This window comes from Morone saxatilis, unplaced genomic scaffold, assembly GCF_004916995.1.
Source record: "Morone saxatilis isolate NCDOM2014 unplaced genomic scaffold, NCSU_SB_2.0 Contig18, whole genome shotgun sequence".
NCBI lineage: Eukaryota > Metazoa > Chordata > Actinopteri > Moronidae > Morone > Morone saxatilis.
This window is the reverse complement of record NW_023339740.1, coordinates 15,312,591-15,339,677: the sequence shown is the minus strand read 5'-3', so window position 1 is coordinate 15,339,677 and position 27,087 is coordinate 15,312,591. Positions and strand designations below refer to the sequence as shown.

The 27,087-nt window shown below is 40.5% G+C and overlaps 1 protein-coding gene across 1 annotated transcript in view; it reads left to right on the top strand.

The window, feature by feature from the left end:
- Window positions 1-27,087, top strand: part of erc2 (ELKS/RAB6-interacting/CAST family member 2) — a 41,751-nt gene that overhangs the window by 4,637 nt on the left and 10,027 nt on the right. Inside the window, exons 2-11 of the mRNA XM_035661094.1 lie at window positions 1,183-1,995; window positions 12,596-13,030; window positions 13,304-13,378; window positions 15,888-16,043; window positions 16,970-17,137; window positions 17,641-17,808; window positions 18,882-19,019; window positions 19,779-19,919; window positions 20,159-20,299; window positions 24,475-24,677. Of these exons, the coding sequence (XP_035516987.1) occupies window positions 1,318-1,995; window positions 12,596-13,030; window positions 13,304-13,378; window positions 15,888-16,043; window positions 16,970-17,137; window positions 17,641-17,808; window positions 18,882-19,019; window positions 19,779-19,919; window positions 20,159-20,299; window positions 24,475-24,677 (2,303 nt within the window). The 5' untranslated portion in view covers window positions 1,183-1,317. The remainder of the gene's footprint in view (window positions 1-1,182; window positions 1,996-12,595; window positions 13,031-13,303; window positions 13,379-15,887; window positions 16,044-16,969; window positions 17,138-17,640; window positions 17,809-18,881; window positions 19,020-19,778; window positions 19,920-20,158; window positions 20,300-24,474; window positions 24,678-27,087) is intronic.

Here is a 27,087-nt window from a genome sequence, read left to right as displayed (position 1 = left end):
GGACATTGTATTGATTGTATTGCTTGGTGCAATGGTCGTGTACAGTATGCAATCTGGTGTAACTGCACTATAAATGTTATAATCTTTGTCTTTGGTTCAGTTTCTAAGACAAGGTTTAACAATAATAAACCTTGTTTCCAAACATCACTGTGTTCTCCACAGAAAACATCAGAATTGATCAAATAGGGGGCCAAAGAGTTCATCTCACGCTCATGTAAACTGCTAATTCTGATTCTGAACAATTTGGTTAATATGTCATGCATTTTGTTATTACATCATGGGTATTATTAATTACTGATACCAAACAACTGGCAATCATTGATCAGAACATACAAATTATATTTTATTGTGTAGCATAAGAGTAGGAACTTACATTTTTGTGTAAAACTTAGTTATAGAATGACAATTAAATGATGCTTGAAACTTGATATTGTATCCTGTGTTTTAAAGGTCCAGTGTGTAACATTTAGGAGGATCACTCGGCAGAGATAGAATATAATATTCATAGGTGTGTTTTCATTGGTGTATAATCACCTGAATATAGGAATTGTTATGTTTTGTTAGCTTAGAAGGCTTGCCTTGCATTGTAGTCCACCATGTTAAACCGCCATGTTTTTGCAGTATCCAGCAATGGCCTGACTATAGATAGGGCATTTTGTGTTTTTTGAGTTTCGTGGGCACTGTGGTTTTTCATACAAAATTCACACCCTGTTCTCATTCCTAGGTCATCAAATACAGACGCCAGCGGTGTTCAGTTAGTTGCAATATGAAACTTCACCACTAGATGCAAACAAATCATACACACTGGCCCTTTAGTTAGTCTACTATTTTGCTGACATACTGTGTGGTTGTAAAGCTGTCCTGTCTGTTCTGACTGTATTAGCAGCAATAATGGGATTTAGATAAATGTTGGCCAAATCCAGGATGATGCTGGGAATTTTTGTGGGTTGTTTGAAATAGGAGTCAGATGAAATTTGAGTTTGCTGCTGATGTTGACTAATACGGTCTTAAAGCTAAAAGAACTATTTGTTTCTTCATCTGTAGAATCTTGCAGGCCAAATCTGTTTGTTTTAACCTGCTCTGAGGGGAATGTACTGTGTATTTTTAAAAGGAGTGCACTACTTTCTGTGCCTTTAATCTGACAGTTATTCATCTAACAGGTGCTTTCTCCTGTTTCCTCAGATCTGACTTTGATGTGCTCCACCTATCAAGGCATGAAATAAGTCACCCATGTGTGGTTCAGAGAGTCAGAGCAGTCTCATTTTAGCGTGCTCCTGTTAAGGACCCTCTGGTGGCTACACCGCCGATTCACAGGACATGTACGGCAGTGCCAGAGCTGTAGGCCATATAGAGAGCAGCCCCGCACGGTCCCCGCGCCTGCCAAGGTCCCCCAGACTGGGCCATCGGAGGGCCAACAGCGGGGGCGGGGGTGGTGCGGGGGGCAAGACGCTCTCCATGGAGAACATCCAGTCCCTCAACGCTGCCTATGCTACTTCGGGGCCCATGTACCTGAGTGACCATGAGGGCGTGGGCTCCACTGCCACCTACCCAAAAGGCACTATGACTCTGGGCCGTGCCACCAGCCGGGCCATGTACGGGGGCCGCGTCACAGCCATGGGCAGCAGTCCCAACATTGCTTCAGTGGGGCTGCCTCATCACGCTGACCTTCTGTCTTATAGTGACCTGGGTTCCCTCTCCATGCTGCACCACCACCACCACCACCAGGGGGTGCCGTCTGCCCTGCTGAGGCAGGCAGTGCGGGGCAGTGGGGGGGAGCTGCTGGAGATGCAGGCCCAGCTCAGGGATATGCAGAGGGAGAATGAGCTGCTGCGCAGAGAGCTTGACCTGAAGGACAGTAAGTTGGGATCTTCCACCAACAGCATCAAGAGCTTCTGGAGTCCTGAGCTGAAGAAGGAGAGAATAATGAGGAAAGAGGAGGCAGCTCGCACATCAATCCTTAAAGAGCAGATGAGAGTCACTCATGAGGAGAACCAGGTGAGACCAGCCCTCTCAGCTGCCCTAATCCACTCATTACTGCAGTGAATTTCAGTTGCAACTCTCTTGTCTTTCTGTTGTCTTTTTTGATCTGTGTGTCTCTGCTTTCGCCATTTTCTTCTCTGCAATAGACTGCTGTCCTCAGTCAGAATTTAGAGAATTATTGCAGTCAGTCATGTTTTTCAATACATGTGGAAACCTTTCTGGAAAGAGTTCTTTGTGTGCATAAATATTTAACACACATTCTCCTCGCATAGTACTCCAGTACAGAATCAATGTCAGAGAGACCACTTGAGCCACAGGAAATATAAAACCCTTTAATCTAGTTGTCTATAATCTAGTTTTTGAAATCTGAGCCAATATACTGAGCCTTGTACCGCACAAGGCTCAGTATATTGGCTATTAAACCAATTTACAATCCACAATTTTAACAATGAAAACCTGCTCCGAATTGTTCAAATGATTTAATTGTTTAAGTGATACTGCCAATTGTAACTAATGTATGCAGTCTGGCTACAACATACATTTATTTAAGTTTATTTTCAAAGGTTATTATCAGATTGGCCCTAGAGTGTGAGATGTCAAAAGGTTTTTTACTTGCCTCAATGTGAGGGTGTAGTCATGGCCCAGTTAAATCAGTAACTGACAAGAGTAGGCACAAGGCCCAGAGACAAATGTCAAGGATGCTTAAACCCTCTCTGTCTCTTTCTCTCTCTTCCTCTTTTCACTGTCTTTCCTTTACTTACTCTGACTTTGATCATCTCGCACTGTCTCGTCTTACGACCTCCTCTATCTTCAAATAGAAATATACAGTCTGTATATTCTCACAAAATGTACAAAAACATAAATTTGCAATTTTTAATTCAACAAATTGCCCAATGTACCTCTTTCTAACAGTCATGTGAAATAAGGTTCTTACAATGGAAATACTGTAGATATAAAAACAGCCAAACATCAGTTACTGCACAGTCAATATGGAAAAATGCTCTTTGCGTCACCCTTATGTAAACAATTTCCATGTTTAATCTCAGTTGCAGGATTACATTATCCTCTACAAATTGAGAAAATGTCATCGTCTTTGGGATATACAGTATATATAACAGAAAATAGCTCACTGACTTATAGTACAGCCAGAAGGTTTGGATATAAAGCGCTTTAGTTGAGTTTAGTTTGATATTTCAGCTGCAATGAAAAGTGCACAACACACAGAGGTAGATTGTGGAATAGGTCAGCGTATTGCTTGACTGGCTTGAGCTCTACAGCTTCTTTTTTTCTTTTTGAGGCAGGCTATGGCATGATGCAGCTAATTGCAGGATGCCTCAAGCAGCGCAAAGGTTGAATTTTACCAGCTGGTTGGGGTCTTTGTGCCAGTCTGTCAGCGTTTCTGTCTGTCTGGTTGAGTGATGCCGTCGGACATTGGACAGCTAGTAGGCCACTCATTACTCAAAGCGGCAGACACTGTCACTCCACCCTTCAAGGTCATAACAGAATACCATTAGCGTGACCCTTAAATGAGACCTGTCTGTCTGTCTTTCTGCATGTCTGCTTGCATTTGTGTATATGATGGAGATTTTAAAACAGTTTCTTGGCTTACCTGATTTGACTTAAAGAGTTTGCCTGCTCATCCCTGAAGCAGTGCCCTGCTGCTAAAGTGAAGGATCTTGAGCTCTCTGCCTCACATTGGATGGTTTTTACCTGCTGGTGATCCCTCGAGGGGAGCCAGAGGTACCTTGATTCTTTTATATCTTTATGATTCATGAAAATGTGTAGGGACAGTGTTTGTGAGGAGAATGTGCCTGTTCAAACTAAACCTGCACTGACACCGACAGAGCCCAAGCCATTCATCATTTTACTTATTCCTTATGTTCAGTGCGATTAAATACTCAGCGTGAATCCTTGTGTATATTTTTAGCTTGGTTTCGTTTACTGTATGAGCTGAATGTGTCCGGCAGAATATGAAAGCTGTACAGTGTGGGCTTTCATGCCTTTGTGCTTGATACAAAGAGTGGACTCTTTTTTTATCCTCAGCCTTGTCCATCAGTGTTCGCTCTGACTATGCACCGAATTATATTTATATCCCTCCTGGTAGGGTTCATTAATGAAGTATGTCAGCTAATAAAAGGCAGATGTGCCTTGTTACTATAATTGGTCTTTTCTATCTTGATTTCTGGGCTGGGAGGCGTCCTTACGTAAGTGTATACTTACGGTGGGATGGCTTTAGAGGCTGACTGAGGAGCAAATTGCCTCATTAATAATGGAGTAATTTCAGGCCAATCATTACATCTGTCTTGTAGCACCCTTTACAATTGCATCAGGTGCCTCAGGCCTCTATTAGCTTGAGCAAATGGCATGCAGTATTTATTTTGTGAAAAATAAGATCTGGGAATATGAGCTTCTTTTTAACACATTTTATGAAAAGAGGAAAAACATTCAGGAATTAGAATGTGTCCTTCATCTGGTTTGTAAAGCACAGACTCTCCACTGTGAGTGAAATACCAACCATAGCCTGCAGAGCTTTAATCAAGGCAGTCAATGGTCATGACTAGAGGTAATGATTAGCCCAGGACTGTTTTGTGAGGCGCATTTTTAATGTACTATGCTACTGGCTCAGAGTGTTACAACGCTGAACGATTTGACTTGAGCAGAATTTTTTGTCGTGCTGAAGCTGGACGAGAGCTGCTGGAGGGAAGTGTGTGAGCTAGAGCGTACCATATCTGACTGAGTCATGACCACTGCTGCTCAGCCACCCAGTCAGCCCTCATCAATGCAATCCCCAAAATGGAGGCTGAGCTTCCCATATCACGCTGCTCTGTGCATGGACACCGTGCCACAGACATGTCATGTTTTGTATGTTTTATGTGTTATGATTGTTACATGTCACTGAGCAGTAAACATGTGAACATGTGAACAGGATGGGACTGCTGTCTCCCAGCAAAGTGTTGGGGGTGGATGCATGAACACATACATTATTTGTGTATGTGTGTACCATACAGTCTGTGGTGTGTACTGTATGTGTGTGGAAAGGTTGCATATTTGATTAGATGATTCTTCCCTTTGTACTTGTGCCAGCTGCTAATGTGTGCAGAGGTTTAGTCATAACCACCAGTCTGTATTTTGTAAGAGAGCGGTATTACCACAATTATTTGTTTGCACATATGATTCAGCAGGTGTGCACACTACACAGTGTACATAACACAGTATGTTGAGTTAACATCTAGCTCTGTTGATGATCAGCTGATGTGGACACATGATGTATCGTGAACAGTTGAAAGAGCCCGTGGATACTTCCTGTGGCAACCACCCCTTCGTCTGAGCACATAAGATGGCTGCTGCTTCATCCAGAAGACAGGAAGGTGATGAAATGAAGAGTCTCTCATCACTTTTCATCTCAACAAGATGAGATGAAATGCAGAGAAGCAGGGAACATTTACCGAGTGCAAAGCTGGTGAGATTAAGGCGGGAGTGGAGGATGGAAGAACAAAGCAAAGGGGATAAGTCGGGTTACAGTCTGCTGGTGTTTCTTTCTCCAGAACAGTTTTAGATTAGATCAGAGCCAGTGTAAAAATTTCCATCTTTAAAAGTAAAGCGAGAATCCAATAATAAAGATGTATTTTCTTTCGAATCAGGAAAAAAGAATTGGACAACTAAATGAATTTTTTACCACTGAAACTTTACATCGTTTTAGGGGTGGCTGTGGCTCAGGAAGTAGTCCACTAAGGGTAATCCACTAATTGCAGGGTTGGGAATTTGATCCCCTACTCCTCATGTCCGATTGTCGTTGCCGAAGCTAGTTTCCACTACTCTCTGACATTTTGTAGGCAATAGTAAAAGTTATTTACAGTATAAACTGTAACATTTATCAGTATTTGTAACAAGTAGACAAAATATGTAGGAATGATGAAGATACAGATGGTGAAAGAAAAGGAAAAGAGATTTGAGAAGAAGATACACTTGTCACTGATGGCTTAGCTGTGTGTATGTGTATCATGTACCTGTGTGTCTTGGCTGATATTAAACTCCACATAAATGTATGTAGCAACTTATAAAGGATCAAATTCTTTGCTCTGTGTAGTCTGGTCAGTGACTATCCACTGTCACAGCTTTGGGATGTACTGTGACATGCTTTAATGAACCAATAGAAAAAAATAATGCTCTTACCAAATGGAGATGATCCTAAACAGTATTTTGAATTAACACTTGGGTGAGAATGGTTATGTAATTTGAAAGGCATTCATTTGGTGACATTGCTGTAGATGAAACGACTAACTTTATATTTATTGGAATGGTTTATTGATGCACTGGTAGACTGTCTGTTTTTTACCATGCAAAATGACTAAAATTATAGCTTCAGCTCATCATTACACTGAAGCTGTGTATCAATGAGTATTTGCATCACTGGGAAGTGAAAGATTTATTACATAGCGTTAAATCACATAGATGTGATTCATTAGTACTGGTGCATGTGCTGCTTGTATTATCCTCTTACAGCTATGATATATATACATTGATATCCCACCAACAATGGAGCAAGTAAAAATAGTGAAGAAAAAAATGTTGATGTTACTCCTATAACATTATATAACATATATTAAGACTAATGCGGCAGAACCATATTTTCAATTTTAGTCTATTTATTCTTCTTCCTTGTGAAAAACCTGGCGTTTCATTACCCATAATGGAACTTGACTGCTGTCAGTTTGGTTTGGAGATTCAGGTGTGTAGTGCTTGCAGCTAATGTAGCCTCAAGCCGTTAGTCTTAAGCAGAGATGAGGAGTGGGCTACAGACGTCTGGTAAGCTCACTTCCCTCTGACTCCACACCGACTGATAGTATACATAATGGAAAGAGCTTCTGGGTCTGTAAAGTGTGAAGTGAAGTGAAGCCAACGTGAAATGTCTTAAAGCCTTTATTGTATAAAGGCCGGCAGGGGGGAGCTCCATTGACTACAATAAAAAACGATACCATTCACTCTAAAGGAGAAATTACCTGACTTCTCACTTGATTTATTGATTCCGTTTCCTAATGGGTTTATGGTCTCAATTGCTAATTTCAAGTCTTCTTCCATACATTATGATGTTTATTTAGTAAATAGTCCAATTTAGAATAAAATAGACGTGTATGCTTTTGGGCGTGGCTAACTAATGATTGACAGTAATTGGCTGTTACTGTGTTGCCTATTTCATACCTAAAACCATTTGTTATTGCAAAAGTATTGTCTATTGTCTCATCCCTTGACTCAAGTGACATCACTTAAGGTAATCTATCAGATGGAAAGCAGCTCCCTTTGGAGCCAGAATGGGCTTTATACAACTTATTTCAGACATGCAGTAGTACTCCACAGGACCTGTCAACAGGCCTTGGTGTATAAAATCAGTTCCACTTTAAAAAAAGTAGGAATATTATTTTCTTCTCATTTTTTATTTCTATTCTAATTCTATTCTAATATTATATTACTATTATTAATATACTCAGACCATTGTCACTAGTGTTATTGGTAGAACTAGAGTGCTATATTTTCATCCTTGTTTGTGTGTGTATGTGCACTTAATATTAACACTCAGTGAGGAGGGACCGGTCTTTGGCTTTATGAAACTGAATAATGATCAAGAATTAGGGTCAGCTGCTCTGTTATGTGAGGAGAACTCTTAATATCCGCACAGGCACATATTATACCCGCCAGACAATAAACAGCAATATAGATAAAAGATATTAAATGACCTTTTGCACACTAGAGGAACACTCATAACTACTGTAAAAAAAATATTCAGAATTCAGTGTTACTAAACTCCTGTGTGCTGTCCCAACACTCAGGTTTCTGGATCCATTCCTCTCTCTACCTTTCTTTTAGCTGAGCGGAGATGAATAAATGCCACGTTTGCTGCCATCGCTGTGGGTGTAATTGTATATTGTCAGCCATTACAACATACAACACAGAGATTAAGAGTGTAGTAAGCAGTAGGCTGCTCTGACTCAGTGCTTTAGAGCTGTCCATCTGTCAGATACAAACACCCACTCTCTCTTAACACACATACAGCATACCACACATATAGCTGCTCTATAGGTGCCTGTGCCACCTGGTAAAATAAATGAATGTTGCCAGCTTTGACTATCAATCTATGCACAGAGTTGCTTCAAATTAATAAACAGTTTATGTATCTGACTGGACAACACCTATTTAGCCATGATACTAAAATTGGTTTAAGGAAAGTCGGTTGGTTGGTTTGTCCACCACTTTGAACCAGACTGGAATATCTCAGTCTGTTTATTAATGGTCTCTGGACTCTGGGGATCCTGACTTTCCCTCTAGCACCACCATTTTTGGCTTTTAGTGGAAAATCTTAACAACTATGAGATGGATTGCAATGAAAGCAATGCTATCCTCGGGGACATTCATAGTTCACAGAGGATGAGTCCCAGTGACTTTGGTGATTATTCTGTGAAATACAGTACAGTATGCCCACATCACATCTCCTCCTTGCCACACAATTTAGTAAAGACATTCATGGTCATAAGAAAATGCATCCTGACTTTGGTGATCTCTTGATAATTCCTATAACTCCATCATGTGGTTGATATTTGTGGTTTTAAGACAAATGTCTCAACTCCTGGCTGGATTATCATGAAATTTGACACTCATGCCTCCCATTGGATGAAATGCAATAACTTTGATGATCCCCTGACATTTCATCTAGTGCCATTTAGAGCTCAGTGATACATTGATTAATTTGACTTTAGGTTTTAAAATGTTGCAAAAAACAAAAGGGCTGAATCAAAAAATCAAGATTTAAACTATAAATGTCATCATGTGGAGATATACAGCTGCTAAGGACTCAACTGAAACAAGCCCCAATCCCCTCATCTACGCAGAACGTGCAGAATCATTTCCCCATAATTTCCCATATGAGAAGAAGGGACCCAAGTGACATTACAGAGCAGTGGTGTTTCACATTGCCATGAATAAGATGTCTTCTGCAGTTTGTTTTAGGAAGTAAAACTTCCTAAAAAATCGTTATTTTATTTTTAGGCCATCGCCCGTCTAAGCGCCATGATAGGGTCAAATCTTTTGTCCAGTTCTTTGGTTGACCAAATGACCAAATACCTGCAACACCAATGACAGTCCCATTTTCCTCATCTGTACTTTGTGTTTAGTTTAGTCTAACATTGTGAACATTAAAAACATACCTGGTAGACATTAGCATGCTGAAAGCACTGCTGTGCCAACGTACAGCCTCAAAGAGCCACTGGCATGCGTGTAGACTGTTGGTCTTGTTAGTTTACAGATTTACCAATGTGACTAAACAAACATTGTGAAAAGATCTACAGTACACTCCTGTATGTGTAATTAACCTGCATGTAAGCATAAATAGCTTTTGGCATTTTGAGATTTTGGGGAGGGAAATGACAGAATCTGACTCCTTGTCTATTGTAGCTCTGCGAAGGATTTTGTGTTTCTGCACAAAAGGTTTTATGACAGGCAGTTACCCCTGGCTGCCCCAGGTGTCAGTTAGAGGCCGGAGCACTGTAGCTCAACATCTCTCCTTAACTCCTGAAGCTCATTTTAAGGATATGCAGCGATAGAGAAGCCTTTTCTTGAGGCAGGGTGACCACTACGGTAATATCCGCTGAGTCATGACTGACTCACAGGAACTGGTACAGTTCTGCTGTAGATGTTTTTTGTTTTTTGTTTTTTTTGGGGGGGGGGGGACACATATAGTCATCTTAACCCACAGTGCAATTATGCAAATGAAATCATTGGACTGCCTCCTGCAGTTTAGTTCCAAGACATCAGGTTATTGATCAGGGCAGAGAGGGAGTACTGATCAGGAAGGGAGAGAGAGAGAGCAGTTTCAGGTGAGATTAGAGAGAGAAGATATGAGGAGAGAGAAAAAGATTTCGGTTTAATGGTTTGAATATTGCTTTGTGTCATATTAAATGGATTTAGTACAAGCAGGGTAGCAGCAGGCCAATATTTGCAGGGACTCGTAAAGGCAACCATTAATTTCTCATTTTGATTAAGTCTGATAACCTGTATTTATTTATAGTTAAGAAGAGGTATTGTAAATATTGTCTATATATAGAAGCAAATTATTATTTATTAATTATTATTTGCTTGTCAGTAAAGAATATCTAGTTTTAAGGTTTGGACAGGTTTGTAGATGTCTTTACTGTGAATGTAGTGACAGTAGGATTGTCAGCATGTGCATGTAAATGACTGGACTACACTGACTGTGAAATTGAGAATTTGAGATGTATTATGTGGTTTTGTTGCCAGACCAAATGGCACTGACTCACATAAGGGAGTGTGACCAAAACTGTTGAAGATGGCAGCAGTCCTGCAGTCAGCACAAAATTCATCACCTCCTTCTGCTAACACAAACACTGCCCCCTGGTGGTTGAAATAGCACATGCTTCACTTGCTCACAGCATCCTGTCAGTTCTGTACTGAGAAAGTGAGCCAACAAGGAACCAAAGAATGCATTTGTTTAGCATTTGTTTAGTATTTTTGCTTTAAAAATAATTAAATTATGAATCAGTTCAAAATAGTTGCTGATTAATTTATGTTTTAGCTGCACAAAAAATGATTTAAAATGCAGTAACACTAATACCTCATCTCATAGCTGTCTGATTACTACACTACTACTAATGTTACTGGTGTTATTAATCAGAGGTGTGGACTCCAAGTCATGTGACTCAAGTCACAAATTTGATGACTTTAGACTTGACTTTAGACAAGAAAATTACTTGTGACTTCACTTTGACTTGGAGTTTTTTGACTTAATAATACTTGATACCTTGCCCCAAGCTCAAAGATTAAAAAGTATGTTATTTAAAAAGTGTGCCATGAATATATTCAGGAATTCTTTTCCTAAATCAATTAATGTTAACACCATCCATTCCCTGCAAATCAATTAATTATTATTATTATTATTTCCCCGGACACACTTTTTAGCATCCAGTCAAGTTGCAGGAGAGAACCAAAAACTAATGTTACTACCCAATAAAATTTAATTTTGTCTGTTCTTTTGTTAAAATGGTATTACATTTGGTGATGAGTGCATTTTGACTTCAGGACATGAAACTCAAAGTAGAACTTGGGACTTGCAAAACAATGACTTGGCCCCACCTCTACACTACAACTATTGTACTAGCACTGTGAATATTTGTTACTGTGTAATGTGGATGTTGTTTATGACCATTCTTATCAATGCTGCTACTAATAATAATAACCAATAACTGGTGGTTGATTCAAACTAAAGCAGTTTTAAACCTTATCTTCTTTCCAGAAAGGTAATCTCAGAAAGTCACATTTTGTCTGTAGGTATACCGTGAGTATGATGTTCTGACCGAAGGCTGATAAACATACAGCTGGACAGACTGATGAGTCGCTCTCATTTAAATCTCTGGCTGGTTTGTGTCGATCATCCGTCTCTGTTGCATCATGCTCTGACGTTTTACCATACATTTGTTTTTTCTGTTCATTCTGCCCATGCTCTGCAGCTGCTGGATGCCAGGAGAACCAAGGTTTGTCCCTATGTTTGCAACACATGTTGTGTGCACAACATAGAGTCACCTGCAGTGTGCTGTGTATTTTCAGACACCTGGCAATCCCTTTGCACCATTACAACCTCCTCTCCTATGAACCTCCAAAAGAAAGTGAATTATTTCCAGCAGTTAGTTCAGCCTGCCTCCTTTTCCTGTGAACCCTTATATGTTCCCCTATAAACACCGTAAAACTATAAAGAGTGATTTATTTATTCAATTGTGTCAATCCAAATGTGTCTGGTGCTCCGTCCCCCTCATAGTATCACAAACCCTACAACCCCAGACCACCTGTTTTAGTGTAAGACTATGTTTCCTGTCCTCTAAATCCTGATTGGGCCATTTTCTGGACATAGATTGATTTTGCTCTGGAGATATCTGCTGGAAGAAAATTTCAACAGGCAAGACCAACCCTTAGTCAATCTGTGACAGAAACTTGGCCCTAACATTGTTCCCCTAAACCCAGAACCAACACTCCTACTTACAATAAGATATATTAGGCTTCTTAATAGTGTGTTTTTCATTGTATTTTATTCTGGACATTTTACAGACAATTCACTGACAAGCAAGCCTTTATTTAGCATTATAACCAAAAGCTTCCTCAGAGGTTTGAAACACAGTTTTTGTGTCCGGTATCAGAGAGCAGAGACCTCTGTAGCACTGCAGGGAACCATTTAGGTGGTCTTCTGCTCTAATTTGCAAGGTAACGAACCTCATTAATTCTGCTCACAACAAATAAAAACAGAGCAACTTTCGCAGCACACTAATAAGTGAAAGCTGTGTTTTATTTAAGCCTTAATATATTAAAGACTAACTGTGATTTCAAATGACTCAGATTTGATTGACAATATCAGTCTACAGTCTATTTGCTTCTAAAGATAGGTAAGTGATGTCCCCTATGTCTGACCTGCGTTTTTCCACAGAACCGTGTGCAACTCAGAAGTGTGTTTAAATGTCGTTACCCTCGTGTAGTGTTATCATGAAACACTTTGCATTGCATTCATTCCTAAAATTAATTTCAAACATTGTGTGTTTGTGTGCATGTGTTTGAACTGCGTCAGCATCTCCAGATGACCATCCAAGCTCTGCAGGACGAGCTGCGCACACAACGAGATCTGAACCACCTGCTGCAGCAGGAGAGCGGCAACCGCTCCGCCTCTGAGCACTTCACCACCATCGAGCTGACAGAGGAGAACTTCCGTCGGCTGCAGGCCGAACATGACAGACAAGCCAAGGAGCTCTTCTTGCTGAGAAAGACTCTGGAGGAGATGGAGTTGAGAATCGAGACCCAGAAACAGACACTGGGTGCCAGAGATGAGTCCATTAAGAAGCTGCTGGAGATGCTGCAGAGCAAAGGGCTGCCCCCGGGGCCGGGCAGGGCATCTGAGGAGGAGGAGCAGGAGAGAGCCAGGCGCATTGCTGAGGCAGAGGCCCAGCTCGGACACCTGGAGGTCATTCTGGATCAAAAGGAGAAGGAAAACATCCATCTGCGAGAGGTACTCTCTGACCAGGGTTATGTTGATATTAAAATGTGGGATCCACTGTACAAGACTTAAAATTGACTGTTTATTACTGCCACTAGAGGGCAGTGCTGAATCATATAATCAATATGCTCTATTCTGCTGCTTATATTGTAGCATATTGACTGAAAACTGCAGAACACATCAACTTTATATGCATTTTTTTGGTGGGGTCAAAATTATCCTGTTTTCAGTAGTCAATAAATTCTGCTGTACTGGTGCCACATAATACTGTATCTTTTCTGAAAGGAACTGCACAGAAGAAATCAGCTGCATCAGGATCCAAGCAAAACCAAAGCCCTGCAGACCATCATAGAGATGAAAGTAAGAAACTCACAACATACAGCCTGACCATAACCACATGCAGCAGATGAAAGAATTCTTCAAATAATCATTGTTCAAAATAACATATAATGGAGCAATTAATATGTACGTTTTTTATCCAGCTGCTATGCTACTATGCTAGGCTACAGCTACTATGAAGCTTCCTCTAACTATGACTGTATAGAAAGAAACGAGCTATTCAAGGACCATCTGTCTAAAACCAAATATTAAAAGACATAAATTGTATTTATATGTGTTTGAGTTGCTAACATTTGCAGGCATTGTGTTATGTTAACCACTGCACAGGCCTACGGTGGTTTGTCTTTTAGTGACTATTGTTGTCATTGTGATCATCAGCAGCTGAGTCAATAGTAAACACACTGACACATCTCTCCATCACTCTCTTACAACACAGACATACAGACAAACTGTGTATCTGCTCACAAAGCAGTTGTTTAAACATAAACAAGAATCAATATTACCGTTCAACATCTCAGCTATCGTGGCTCGCTGGGGAGGTGCAGTAGCACTTGTTTCATGACAAAAAATTGGCATGTTTAATTTCAATTATCAACTCTTTAACATTACAGACGGTCTACAAACGTCACAGACTGCAGGTCCATCATTTCAGCTCAATTTTGTGCAGATGAGCATTGTTTAAAGAGATTTTTTCATTCAAAGTTAGCAAAATGTTTATCAAATGATGCACAAGATATTTTGAATTTTCTATTTTATGTAAGCTCATCACGCAGGTCTTAAAATGGCATCTTAGATTTGAATAATTTGCTCAAAAAATAGTAGTGAAATACCTTGAGTGAAGCATTGGACTGAGAAGAGAAAGAATATGTATGTGATGTTTTATGCAACTTTTAAGCTTCAGGGAAAATTTAAGGGACATTTAAATATTGGGACAAACATATTAAATTAGAAAATATTCAAGAAGAAGAGACTTGGATTATAGTTTTACAGACCCCACCCACCACCACCGAGTGTGACTGCTTTTAGCTTCCAGCCCAAGCTAATGCATTTTACATACATCCATTTTCCATTCTTTAAAACTGATGCAGCTGTAATGTTGCAACATGCTTATATTCTGTACCGAGGGTAAACGTGTCTGTTCAGATCAACACCTCCAGCCTCACTGCAGAGGCCTGACATCACTTCCTCAAAATAAATCATGACATCATCGCTGAGCTGACACAGCCCCTCTCACTCGGCTGGGTCGGCGCTGTGCAGGCCCCAGCCTCCCTCCGGCGTGGTCATGTGACATCTGTGCTGTGGGATCCTGTTGATTTGCATACAGAGCGAGGGAAGACCCGCCTCCTCCTCCTCCTGTGCTGTGGCGGAAGACCCTGCATCTCTCCCCTCTTCTCTCTCCCTGTGCTGTGTTGGTGCTGATGCTGATGGAAGCACGAATAATCCTCCCTCCCTCTCTCCCTTACATCTCTCCCGCCCTCTCCTCCTCACTCACCAGAGACAGTACACAGTATATAGCCTGCCTGCTGCTACCATGGAAACAGGTGTGGTTGTTTATGACAGTGAGAGGCCAGTATGCAGGGAGATAGATAGAAAGAGAGACACACACAGGCAGGGAAAGACAGATAAAGAGCAGGATTTACTGACCAGGTCGGTGTACCAGTGATTACATGTGGATGGAATAAAATCTCCCTCCTTTGAAGGTACGGTGTCTTGTATCTATTGCAGTGATGTTAGTTCATTGATGTTCGTCTCGTAACACGGAGACTGAGGTGAGATGCAACGGCAGGGCGAAGTGCATGTACATATGCAGCACTCATGCATTGATGTTAACCCCTCAGATCCTTCTTGGACAGTCTATCATTCCTCATTACGATACATTACCCATGTTTCTCTGCAGTGGGCTACGATTGACCCTGCTAATGGCCACAAGTTCACAAGTTCAGAGCCACTTGGAGGAAAGAAGGAGAGACACAAAAAGAGAGAAAGACAGGAAGGAACAAGGTTGCTCTATGCTCTGCTGGAGAGGGAGATGGACCATGGCTAATCTTAAAGACGTTGTATTATTTATTTAAAAAGCCGTGAAGCTAAAGCTGCACTCACAGTCGCAGTCCAGAGACTGGGTTCTGCATTGATCTGCAAGCGACTACGGCAAAAGCTACGGCTTGTTACTTTTCTTCCTTTCCCTGTGCACGCTTCTCTTCGGTCCCGGCTGATCCCTCCGTGTTGGATGTGTGCTCAATATTTCCTAATGGTGATTAATCCTCCAAGCTGCTGCAAGGAGCTGGGTAGAAAGCTTCTGATTTCACCGACAGATACTGCAGTTGCTCTCAGCCACACCAAAGAGCTTCTTCCAGTCTTTCTTTATCTCGCTATATCTCTGTCTTTTAGCCTCTCTGTATCTTTTTTTTTGTTGTTGTCAGTCTTTCTGTCTGTCCTGGACTCTTGTCTCTAGTTCAGTTTTATTTGCAGCAACTTATGGACATGCCAGTCAGGATTTTGAGGTGTGTCTCCTCTGCATGTTTGTGTGCAGGACACCAAAATTGCCTCTCTGGAGCGCAACATTCGAGATCTGGAGGATGAGATCCAAATGCTGAAGGCAAACGGCTTACTGAACACAGAGGACAGAGAGGAGGAGATCAAACAAATGGAGGTCTACAAGAACCACTCTAAGTTTATGAAGACCAAGGTAGATACCGTCTGCGCTAATTCATGCGCTTGTAGAAAAACAGATCCTGTGAAAATATGGCTGAGAAACAAACGCGATGGTGTTGTTCACTGTAGAGACAGACCTGAGCAGAGAGGAGAATACTAAATGAAGGCGATGTGTCACTTAAATTAGCTGCTTTAGCGTTTAGTGTCATCAACAAAGTGTCCTGTTGGCAACTATCTGAGAGATGCTTCTCTGCTGTTTTTTGAGAAGAGCTCAGTGTCAGGAATACCAAAAAAGGCAAAATCAGCAAGTGCATGCTTGCTGATTTTGTATTAATTATGTATAAAAGTAAATTACTTTGTTATTCTGCTGGCAACAGACAATTGCCTGCACACAAAGTCAGAGTGATATATTATTATTTTAATTCTGCTTTAGTTTTCAGACCAGACAATGTCAGCCCACGCTCCATGATGATATGATTACTTATCAGTATATCGTATTTTTGGCTGCTTTGTGTCAGTAGTTAGAGCTACGCTGTCAAGACACCAGCATACCTGCCTGAAATCTGAAAATCGTGTCAAGGTGTATGTGTCTGCTGCTCTCTTGGGCTCAAATGTCTCTCTGGAGGTTTGACTCTGTGTTTACATGCTGCTCCTGATATTAGTGGACCAGGCGCAGACCAGCCACAGTTTTGTTATTCTATTTTTAGACCTCTTTTCATCAATCATGAATAGAGATGATGTATAATATATGATGAATGCAGGGGAGTCATCCCAAATGCATTTTTAATGAGAGAAAAGCACGTTGACGAAAATAGTGCAAAACTGTACTGACTAGCTCACTGTTAAAGTAAGTAAAAAGAGGTTTCTCACTCTTTGTGTCTGTAACACACACACATGCTATGATGGTAAAACATCATATTGCTTATGTAATTGCTTTCACTTTGTTTCACACATCTGTAGATTGACCAGCTGAAGCAGGAGTTGTCAAAAAAGGAGTCGGAGCTGCTGGCTCTGCAGACAAAACTAGAGACCCTCAACAACCAGAACTCAGACTGCAAACAGCATATTGAGGTGCTCAAAGAGTCTCTCACTGCCAAGGAGCAACGTGCTGCCATCCTGCAAACAGAGGTAATGAAAAATCCTTAATTTGTTTGTACACGTACAGTAAATCACCCTAACAATACACTGCCTCACAAACATTTTTATACTCCGAGCCAAACTGAGTAAATAATAGGCTTGCCCTGGGTCTGAGGCTTATTACTGCAAATCATATCAGTACTTTATTTACTTTGGGATTTGAAACTAACTGAGCTGTGACTCAGGGAGCTACCAAAGGAACAGTAGTGCACAGTGTACTGTCACAGCACATCTAATAAAGATTAAAAACATAAAAAAGCTGCACTCATAAATAAATAACTGTGGAAGCATTGCGGTTACTGTAATCTGAAGATCACCCCCACACTAATAAATACTCGCTCAACGCCCACGTTTTTAAACAGTTGCATGGAGATTAAGTTAAGACAAATAGAAGCCCATAACCAAAGTCCACATCATATAATGCTCTTTTATTTTAAATAGCCTCACTACAACATGTGGACTTCCTCCAAGGTGTTTTTGGCTATGTCGTACAGGTGGATGCTCTGCGTCTGCGTCTGGAGGAGAAAGAGTCCTTCCTGAACAAGAAAACCAAGCAGCTGCAGGACCTGACGGAGGAGAAGGGCACTCTCGCCGGAGAAATCAGGGACATGAAAGACATGCTAGAGGTCAAAGAAAGGAAGATCAATGTCCTGCAGAAGAAGGTAAGAATCAGAGTTGAAGAAAACCTCACCATATGAAAGGTTGGAAGGTGGATATATGAGGAAAATGTATGTATTTTATTTGTTTATTTTATATGGACAGAGCACTTTATTAATGCATATCAATATAAAATACAAGATGTCAACAAAAATGCTAATTTACACCCATCCCCGACAAGTAACAAAAACATTACAGTGGACCATTTAGTGAAAATGTTGTCCATGATGTTATTTATCAAATACCAAACTATGGTGTGTAGACAGAGAAGTCTATGTAGGTTAACTGCAGATATAATTGACATTTTGAAGCGAACAATGAGTGGCGTGAGTTGTTTTGTCAGATTCTTGTGTCCTGGACTAAACTAGTCACTCTGTAAAAATACAAAGCAGAGTGGTTACTCTCTCCATTAAGAGTGAGAGAGTCTCTGTTGCTCTCGGGGGAAAGTGTCCATAGAAAGACAAGCAAGAAGATATTTCTGCCTCACTGGCTCTAGTGTGTGTGTGTGTGTGCTATAAATACTCACAGAGTGTTACTCCCTCTCTCACCCCACCCTGCTCACCCATTCCCTTTACTTTTTTTCTCCTCTCTTATTCTATCACACCTCCTCTTCCTCATCTGTTCACTTTTATCTCTCTCTTTGTCATCTCTTGTGATTAATAAAGCTCTGTTTTTTGCTGTTGTGTCAATCATATAATATAGTATATTAGATCAGTGCACATAATTTACTGTCTCTGAGTCTGAGTCATTTCCTGTTTGCTTACCACTTGATTTATATTCCATATATTCTACTCCTTATTCTGCTTTTCAAACTCTTTTTAAAAGTTGGCAGTTTTTGATGTATTTCTTTCTGAAATGCAAAATGCTTCGTTGTAAATCCCCAGCACATTACAAACTGTTGACGTTGTCGTAGAAGGTGTTAATCTTCAAAGACTTGTAATCTCCAAGTCCAGCTACTACACCAACTTTAATTATTGCTCTGCTTTGAGATCATGCTATTTACCTCTGTTTCTCTGCTTTTTTCCCCCTCCCGTGTGCCACCACCATCCTCCTGGTCTCCTCCTCCTCCCTGTGTCAGATTGAGAACCTGCAGGAGCAGCTGCGGGACAAAGACAAGCAGCTGGGGAACCTGAAGGACAGGGTCAAGTCTCTGCAGACCGACTCCAGTAACACAGACACTGCCCTGGCCACCCTGGAGGAGGCGCTGTCAGAGAAGGTGTGGTACAGCACTAAAGCATTAGGGTGGATGCAATGAGTGTTGCAAACAGCTGCTGCACAGCTAAATATTTTTTTCCTTTGGGAGCTAATTTAATGAGAGCATACAGTGGGTGTCCCACTGACATGCATTAGGTTTGATTTCAAGGCATGTATTTATCAAACTGCTATAATTTAAATAATAATAAAAAACCTTTGGACAGGAAGGAAAAGTTCAGTGATTGGGGATATGCACTATTTTGCAAAAAGGTAGATGAGATGATTAAAAGACTGATACCACTGTCATGTGTATAGAGTAAATATGAAGCTACAGCTAGCAGCCAGGCAACCAACAGACTCCAGGAAGTTTTACCCCATAAAGTACAACACATTTACATATTACTTTGTTTTTTCTAAAGATTAGAAAACGAGATATAACATGTTAGTGAGCTTCAGAGGAGCTGGCAGGTTAGTTGTATGCTAAGCTAAGTTAGCCAGAAGCTGGGGGTAGGTTCATACTTATGTACAGTATACTGACGTGACTGGTATCAGTCTTCTCGTCTTGAATTGAAAGATGAAAAATAAAAGTAATAATCCCTTCACTTTAACTCATCGCAAAGTTAAGCCCTGACATTGTAAGTACAAGTTTGTTTGATAAAGTTTCTTATTGCTCCCCCTCAAAAAGACTCCTAAGTAGGCTCTTTGGACCATTCTTACCTGTAATTCTTTAATTTAATTAATTTTATTTGTGTGTGTGTGTGTGTGTGTGTGTGTGTGTTAGGAGAGGATTATAGAGCGTTTAAAGGACCAAAGGGAGAGGGAAGACAGAGAACGTCTGGAAGAAGTGGAGTCCTATAAGAAGGAGAACAAAGATCTGAAGGAGAAAGTCAACAGCCTGCAGATAGAATTAACAGAGAAAGAGGTCAGTGAGTATGCTTGAAAGAGAGAGTAAGGGTGTAGGGGTGTGTCCACATGACTGCAAATTATTACACATGCTCTGCCTTTATGTTTCTCTACTCTGCTGTACTGTACAGCATACAATGTACCTCTTTCTTTTTGTCGGCCTTTGTATGAAATTTAAAGCTGCTGCCTCTGGCATTGTGGCCTAGTTAGACCTGGTTTGATCTGTGCTAACGGTCTGTGCTGTCTGTCCACCTGCAGTCCAGTCTCATCGATTTGAAGGAACATGCCTCATCACTGGCATCTTCTGGCCTCAAGAAGGATTCAAAGCTCAAGTCACTGGAGATTGCCATCGAGCAGAAAAAAGAGGAGTGTAGTAAGTTGGAGACGCAGTTGCAGAAGGTGAGTGTGTGTCTCACAGTGCAGAATCTCTCATATCAGCACAGGATAATGTGTACATTTGATTTTGATGAAACATGTTATTACTCAATTTGAACGTATATTTTGTATTTAGATGTACTGTTTTTTTTAGTGACAGCAAGCTGTTTTGGAAGAAATAATTCACAGATTACATAACAATCAGCTCAAGTACCTACAGCACTCAACTAAATCAGTTATGTAGATTTTTTTTAAGTCTGTCCCTTGTTTTTATACAACCGTTATGTCGTACTCTACACATGTGTTTCTTTTTCATTTCCTTTTTGTCACGACTGGAGGTAAAGCATTATCACTCTATCAACAGTTTTGTTGCAGTTAAAGAGGGAAAAATCTACAGTCCTAATTCAGGGCAAAATAACCCTTCAGTAAAGCTAACATGATACCACACAAGTCTTTCATAGCAAATAGATGTTTATGGATGGTAATCGAGAACTGATTCCAATTGACAACTTGAATTGTCCAGTGCATCGGAATCATTTGCCTCCGAGATCATCAATTCTTTTTTATCAATGCCGGCATGTTTTTCTGACAGACATTGCAAAACATTGATGTAAAACTCACGCGTATACACTGCTGGAAACTTGCAACAAGAAGGAGTAATGGTGGAGAGGAAGAAATGGTCCAAAGTTAATTTTACACAAGCAATATGCTGACATTGCTTTCTACGCAACATGGGCTTAAATTCCAGGTATGCCATGTATTTGATGTTGTACGCAGGAGTGCCACTGGCTCCCAGCCAAGCAGTGCGTCCGTTACCGAGGGTAAATATTCAATGTTATAATAACATTAGTATCATGCACGCAAGCTGAGCACAGTTAAATGAAAACAAATACTATACAAATATTAGGAATGGAAATCGAGAACTGGTTCCAGTCGATAACCGGTTCCAAATTAAATAGTTGTTAAACATTGGAGCTTTTGCACACCTGAGTTAATGCATACCTTTTTCTACTCTTGTTTGTACACTGTGTTCATTCCCGCCCCCCACAGACTTTGTGGCTCTGTAACAACATCAGAGATCTGTCAGTTAGACAGAACATTGGCACTAAAGATTGATAAATGCACTGGTATCAACATCTCTGAGATAATAAAAAAAACCTGTACCCACCTATCCTTATACCTTATAACTACTTCCGTGCAGAAAAGACAGAAGAAATAAATTAAACAGATAAGAAACAAAATGAAAATTTCAGGAGGTCCAGGATAAAAATAACCTATTTCGGTAGTGCAACACTTGAATTCCTTATGATAAATGCTTCGACTTTGACTGAACTGTGTCTCTGCCCTGAATGAAGACTGTAGAGATGTCCCTCCTTAATTGAGCTGAACTGTAGATAGAAAGCCAGAGCTGTGTGTCCACTGTGAAGAAAATAATTAGCTCACTGTGCGTCCAGGGACCACTTGAATGGAGACTATTAAATAGTTATAGACTTAACAAATAGTGAATTATTCCTTTTATTCTTAGAATTAAAAGAGTTTGGTTGAATACTGGTTTAGTATGTTTTCCCTGCTCATATATGAAGAATGTGAAAACCCGTAATCCTTCATCAAACTAACTCCTTGTTTGAAAAAAAGCAAACTTCTGTAAGTATGACTGTAATCCTGGAACGTGAACCTGCCTCATATAAAACACAGTTAATAAGGATAATGGCTACCATCATGCTTTCTGCACTGCTTTGTTAGGCCGCTGCAGGGAGCAGACAGTCTATTAAATACAGCCCCCTCCACCACCTCCTACTCCATAATCCACAGACTATCCCTGTGTCTCTTCCTCTGCATTTGTCCATGATGTGTTGCCCTTAACCTTAACAACATGCGCTTTACTGAGACTATGTTACTGCTCTGTCAAACATGTATTGTAACATGTCTGATCCTGCTGTTCTCTCCTCTGGCTCAAACTAAATCCTAACACTTACTCTCCCGGGTTCACTCCCCGCCGCCCCCCCCCCCGCCCCACTCCCTTCCTCAACCCCTCCGTTTGCAATGTAGCAAGCTGAGCAGCTATTCAGTCACATGAACAATCCTGTAAGTCCCTCTCCTGAGCTCTCTGAGACACATATTGAAAGCATGAGGACACTGATAACTTCTTTGAAACATGCTAGATGGTGATCATGCCAGCCCCCAGCACAGGTTCTGCTTTCACCCACCGACCCACCTAGATGCATGTTGGTCATCGCACTGAACTGAATATAATGAGCTTTATGCTGCACTCGAGTCCTGTGCAACGTACTCATTCTGCAACTGTTTGTGTTTGTGACACACGTGGTGAAACTGGTGCTACATATACAGTATTTTAATTTCACTTTATTTGGTCAGTTGGAACTATATGCTATAAAGTATATCTATTTATTCGCAACTTTTTTAACTATGGCTCTTGAGTTAGTTTTTCTGTGATTTGTTTGCTTAACTACAGTAAGACTTTCTTATTCTTGCACACAAGGATCTGCACACTTATGTCCAATGCAAGGATGTTATAAGGACAAGGCTGATGTTTTTGGGAGGATTATCGCAGAGCTTACTCCTGTGTTTTGTCATGCAAGTACACATGGGAAATGCAGCTCTCAGTGCTATTTCTAATAGCCTGTTGTTACCTCCTCATATCTTTTGACACCTACAGACCTCAAATAAACTTTGAAAGTGAATGTTTTCCATCTTTTTCAGATAAATTATGTAGGATTTTTTCTTTTCTTTTATAAACCAATTTTTATTGTATTTTAGGGTCCCACTGAATATCCATGTCAAACCTTAAATTGTTTTGAAAGATGTACTGGTATTGATTTTTCAAAGCAGATACCAACATTTGATATTTTCTTACTCAAACTCACTGAAATGCAAAACAGTTTAAGCTTTAATTATGCTAAGGTCATTAATTTCTTATGACACTTTCATGAACAGATACAATATACTGTATCACAAGAACAGATCATAAATCAATACAGAAAGCAATCAGCACGGTTAAATAATAGAAATACAAAAGCCATCATAAAGTGGAGTTTCTACCACCCTCAAATGCATCAACAACCCCCATCTTTAGCACAATGCTCATTGTCAAAACACACATTTAAATGCTCAGGCTGTATTGAGCCTAATTTGTGTATCCAATAAAGCTCCTTTTGACAGTATTTCCAATAAACCTCCCAATGATTACACATTGACTAAAATGACTTTGTGTATATTTTACAATTTGAATCATCATGAAAAAATCTACTACACGTTAAATCCTAACATCACTCCTCATGCTTAAAATATGAAACTTACTGTTAGCCGACAGATTTCCTCGGTCCCTGTTGCTTCTTTTTCTTCATTCTTTTGACTGACAATCACAAAGACTGTGCAGCTTCGTTGGGTTTGCATGATATGGTCGATCTTGTTGCATGTTGTCGCTGTCAGTGTTGCCACGCTTCTCTTTTGTCTCAGTGTGGTGCAGTTAGCTGAGGTATCAGCCGTGGTTGGAGATCACTGCAGTGTTTTGGTGGATGCTCTCTGGCTCTGTACAACTCTTGCATTTCTGCGACCTGTGTTGACATGTGTGGCTGCATATTGTCTCGAGGGTGATGTGTACCACTGTAATGTACTTCACGGAGAGTTACAAACTGTTGCAATAGTGGCGAGATTAGTCCATATTGAGCTCGGATTAGTTTGTGACAGAAAACCAAGGAGACATAATCATGACTTAGCATTTTACTGTCACTGATTTGTTACGTACTTATTGTTTTTGCTTGTTAAAGTGCTTTACAAACACAAGACACACAGACACACACATACACAGTCCTGTATTCTGCATACTCACCAAGTGTGTGAAGTGACTGGGAGTCTCAGAGGGCCGTTAAATGGAGCTAAATAATAGCTCTGTTGAAGCTAATGAGCCAGCACCAGTAATGATGCCCTTGTCCACAACATTTTACTCTGCTTTATTCATTCAGAAAGAAAGAGAGAGAGAGAGAAAAGGGGGACTAGTTAAAATAAGACACTGACGGACTGCAATGTTCTGTGTGTATCTCTCTTCCATTGGCAGTAAAACATTCTGTGCCATAGCTGCATGGTTGTTTTGACATTATAATGTTAACTGAGTGTGTCTCTGGGCGTGTGCATGTGTGCATGTTTGTTTGTTTGTGTCTTTCCCTGGCGTGTGGCTGCAGAAGGCCCATGAAGTTGAGCAGCAGTCCGGCTCCAGAGGGAACCCGGAGTACGTGGACCGAGTAAAGCTGCTGGAGAAGGAGGTGAGCTACTACAAGGACGAAGCCAACAAGGCTCAGACAGAGGTGGAGAGACTCCTGGACATCCTGCGAGAGGTGGAGACTGAAAAGAATGACAAGGACAAGAAGATCGCTGAGTTGGAAAGGTAATTATCTCTAAAACTCTGGACAAGTTAGTTTAAAGTTAGTTAGATTAAATACTCTAGTATTCAAATATATCTACCTTCTCTCTGATGTAATTAGTCCCTTTTGTCTTGCAGTCTATATTGCAGAGGTGTGTTTTTAATGACTTTGGACTCGACTCGACAAAATCAAAAATAGCAAAGATTAACACAAATAAGTTCATTGGATATAAACATAGAAAATTCTTATTACATATTCTGTTGTGGTACTGGTTAGTTCCATTTATCAAAGTGTAATGTCGGCTCTAGTTTTTTTATGATCAAGTCGAGTGACATTTGTTTTAACCAAGTTGTTTTTAACAAATAAATAAAAATTTCAAATTTCTGTTGTTAAAATGCCGGTGTCGAGTGTGTTTTGACTTGTCTAGGACTCAAAACTCAATGTTTAGGACTTGGGACTTGAGTGCAAAGCAATGACTTGTTCGCACTTCTGAAATATTGTCCACTATTATTATAGTTACTAGTATATTTATATGCAATTTCAGCAAAATTGTTACATTATTACATTACATTATTTGACTTACGGCATGTACATTTAAACTAGATTTGTATATAATACAAATATATAAAATATACATATCAACATACAATATATAACAAAATACAGCAAAGAGGCCCACACACAAAAACAAATGGTTTTGTATTTGTTTCTACAATTCTTTTTATTCTCTTCTTCCTATTGTTACATGTCCATATATAATTAATATATTAAGCCATCAAAAAGGTATGTTCTTTAAGGGGTAAAAATACTGATGTTTTGAAATTTGGTCTCTGAATTTCTGCTTTTCTGTGAAAAACAAAATCCCATTCCCTTCCAAAATATGTTATTTTGTAATTTGGGTGAACCCACCCTTTAATGTTATCGTCCCCAACAATACAGCCACTTGTGCTCTGTTAACTTAAACATGCCCTGTACTGTGTTCTCCGTGTTTTCAAATGAGTGTGTGCATTTGTATACATGTGCTGTCATTTTCCTGTTGTTTTGTACAAGTGTGAATTAATGAGTGTGTGTCAGCACAGTGTACTGCACTGGATCCAGTCTAGGTCATGTATAATACACTCAGAAATACAGTTTTCAGTGGACAGTAGTTGCAGCTGCATGTTGAGATACACCAGAAGGTTGTGTGTAAAGTTGTGACACTCAGTCACCCCGTTAATGGAGGTAAAACTGATTTTAGTTAATGAACCACATAAATAAAGCTGGTGGCCTCATCAGCTCTTGGCTCACCTCTCAGTGCGGCACATGGTCCAGAGTCTCTGCACTGGAAGCTGTTTTTGGCTTTGGTTTGGCTGATGGAGGAGACAGGACAACATTCACCTGGACAGGAATTTAAACTGATGAGACTAAGACAAAGATTGGTTGGACTGCATGAGAACCACACACAGTTTGTTCTCCCCTGCCACTTATAGAGTCCCAGTTCCACCCCTTAAGTGTTAAAACCAGTTGTATTCTTCCTTCCAAGTTAGTAATAGGGGCCATTTCATAATTTGTTAGTGGTGTTTGATTAATTGAGTGTTCTTGTCCTTTTTTTACCATCTTTACCCACTTTTTTCTGTCCCGTTCCTCTTTCTATCTTCCGTTTCATGCCCACCTGTCCCTCTCTTCACCTTCTGCCATTGATCACTTTCGATTCAACCTTGAACCTCCTTTTTTTTCTCAAATCCGGTTCTGTTTTTAAAATCTCTTTTTCATCTCCCACACGACTCTTTCTCTGTTGTGCCCCATCCTGACACCAGCCCCCCTTCCTCTGCCCCACGCCCCACCCCTCGTCCCGGTGGCAGAGCTCCCCCTGACCCGCTCCCTTCTGTGTCCGCTGCTCCCCAGCAGATAGGGGGCATGGTGTGGGATTTCCTGGGAAAGTGAGTGCTCTGCCCTGGCACTTCAGCTCGGCTGCGTGGTCTCCGACTGCGACTGCTGCAACTGCATCTGGTTTCACCTGTGTGCCTGGGTCTGCCTGCTGTATGGAGGATTCACAGATCTTTGTATCACAGTGACGGGCTCTGTTTTTAGTCTGTGGTGTTATTGCTGTTGCCGTGCACATGATACAAAGATCTCTGGATCAATGTTTAATTTTATTTCTTTAGCATGTGCTTGCTTTGTGGTTAACTGTACGTGTATGTGCTGTGTTTGATCAGTCTGTGTGTGCGAGCGTGTGTGAAAGTTTATGCTGCATGTTCGGTATTTCAAACTGCATGTGGCAACCAGCATTAACAGCTATCTATCAGAGTAGAGAAATAAGTCAACTAACACTTTGCTTCCTGACAAATCACTACAATTACAAATCAGCAAATTAAATTACCACGTCATATAATAAAAGTCAATATGAAGTACAAACCCTAAAGGTTTGTACCTCAGTCAACTTATAAGTACATA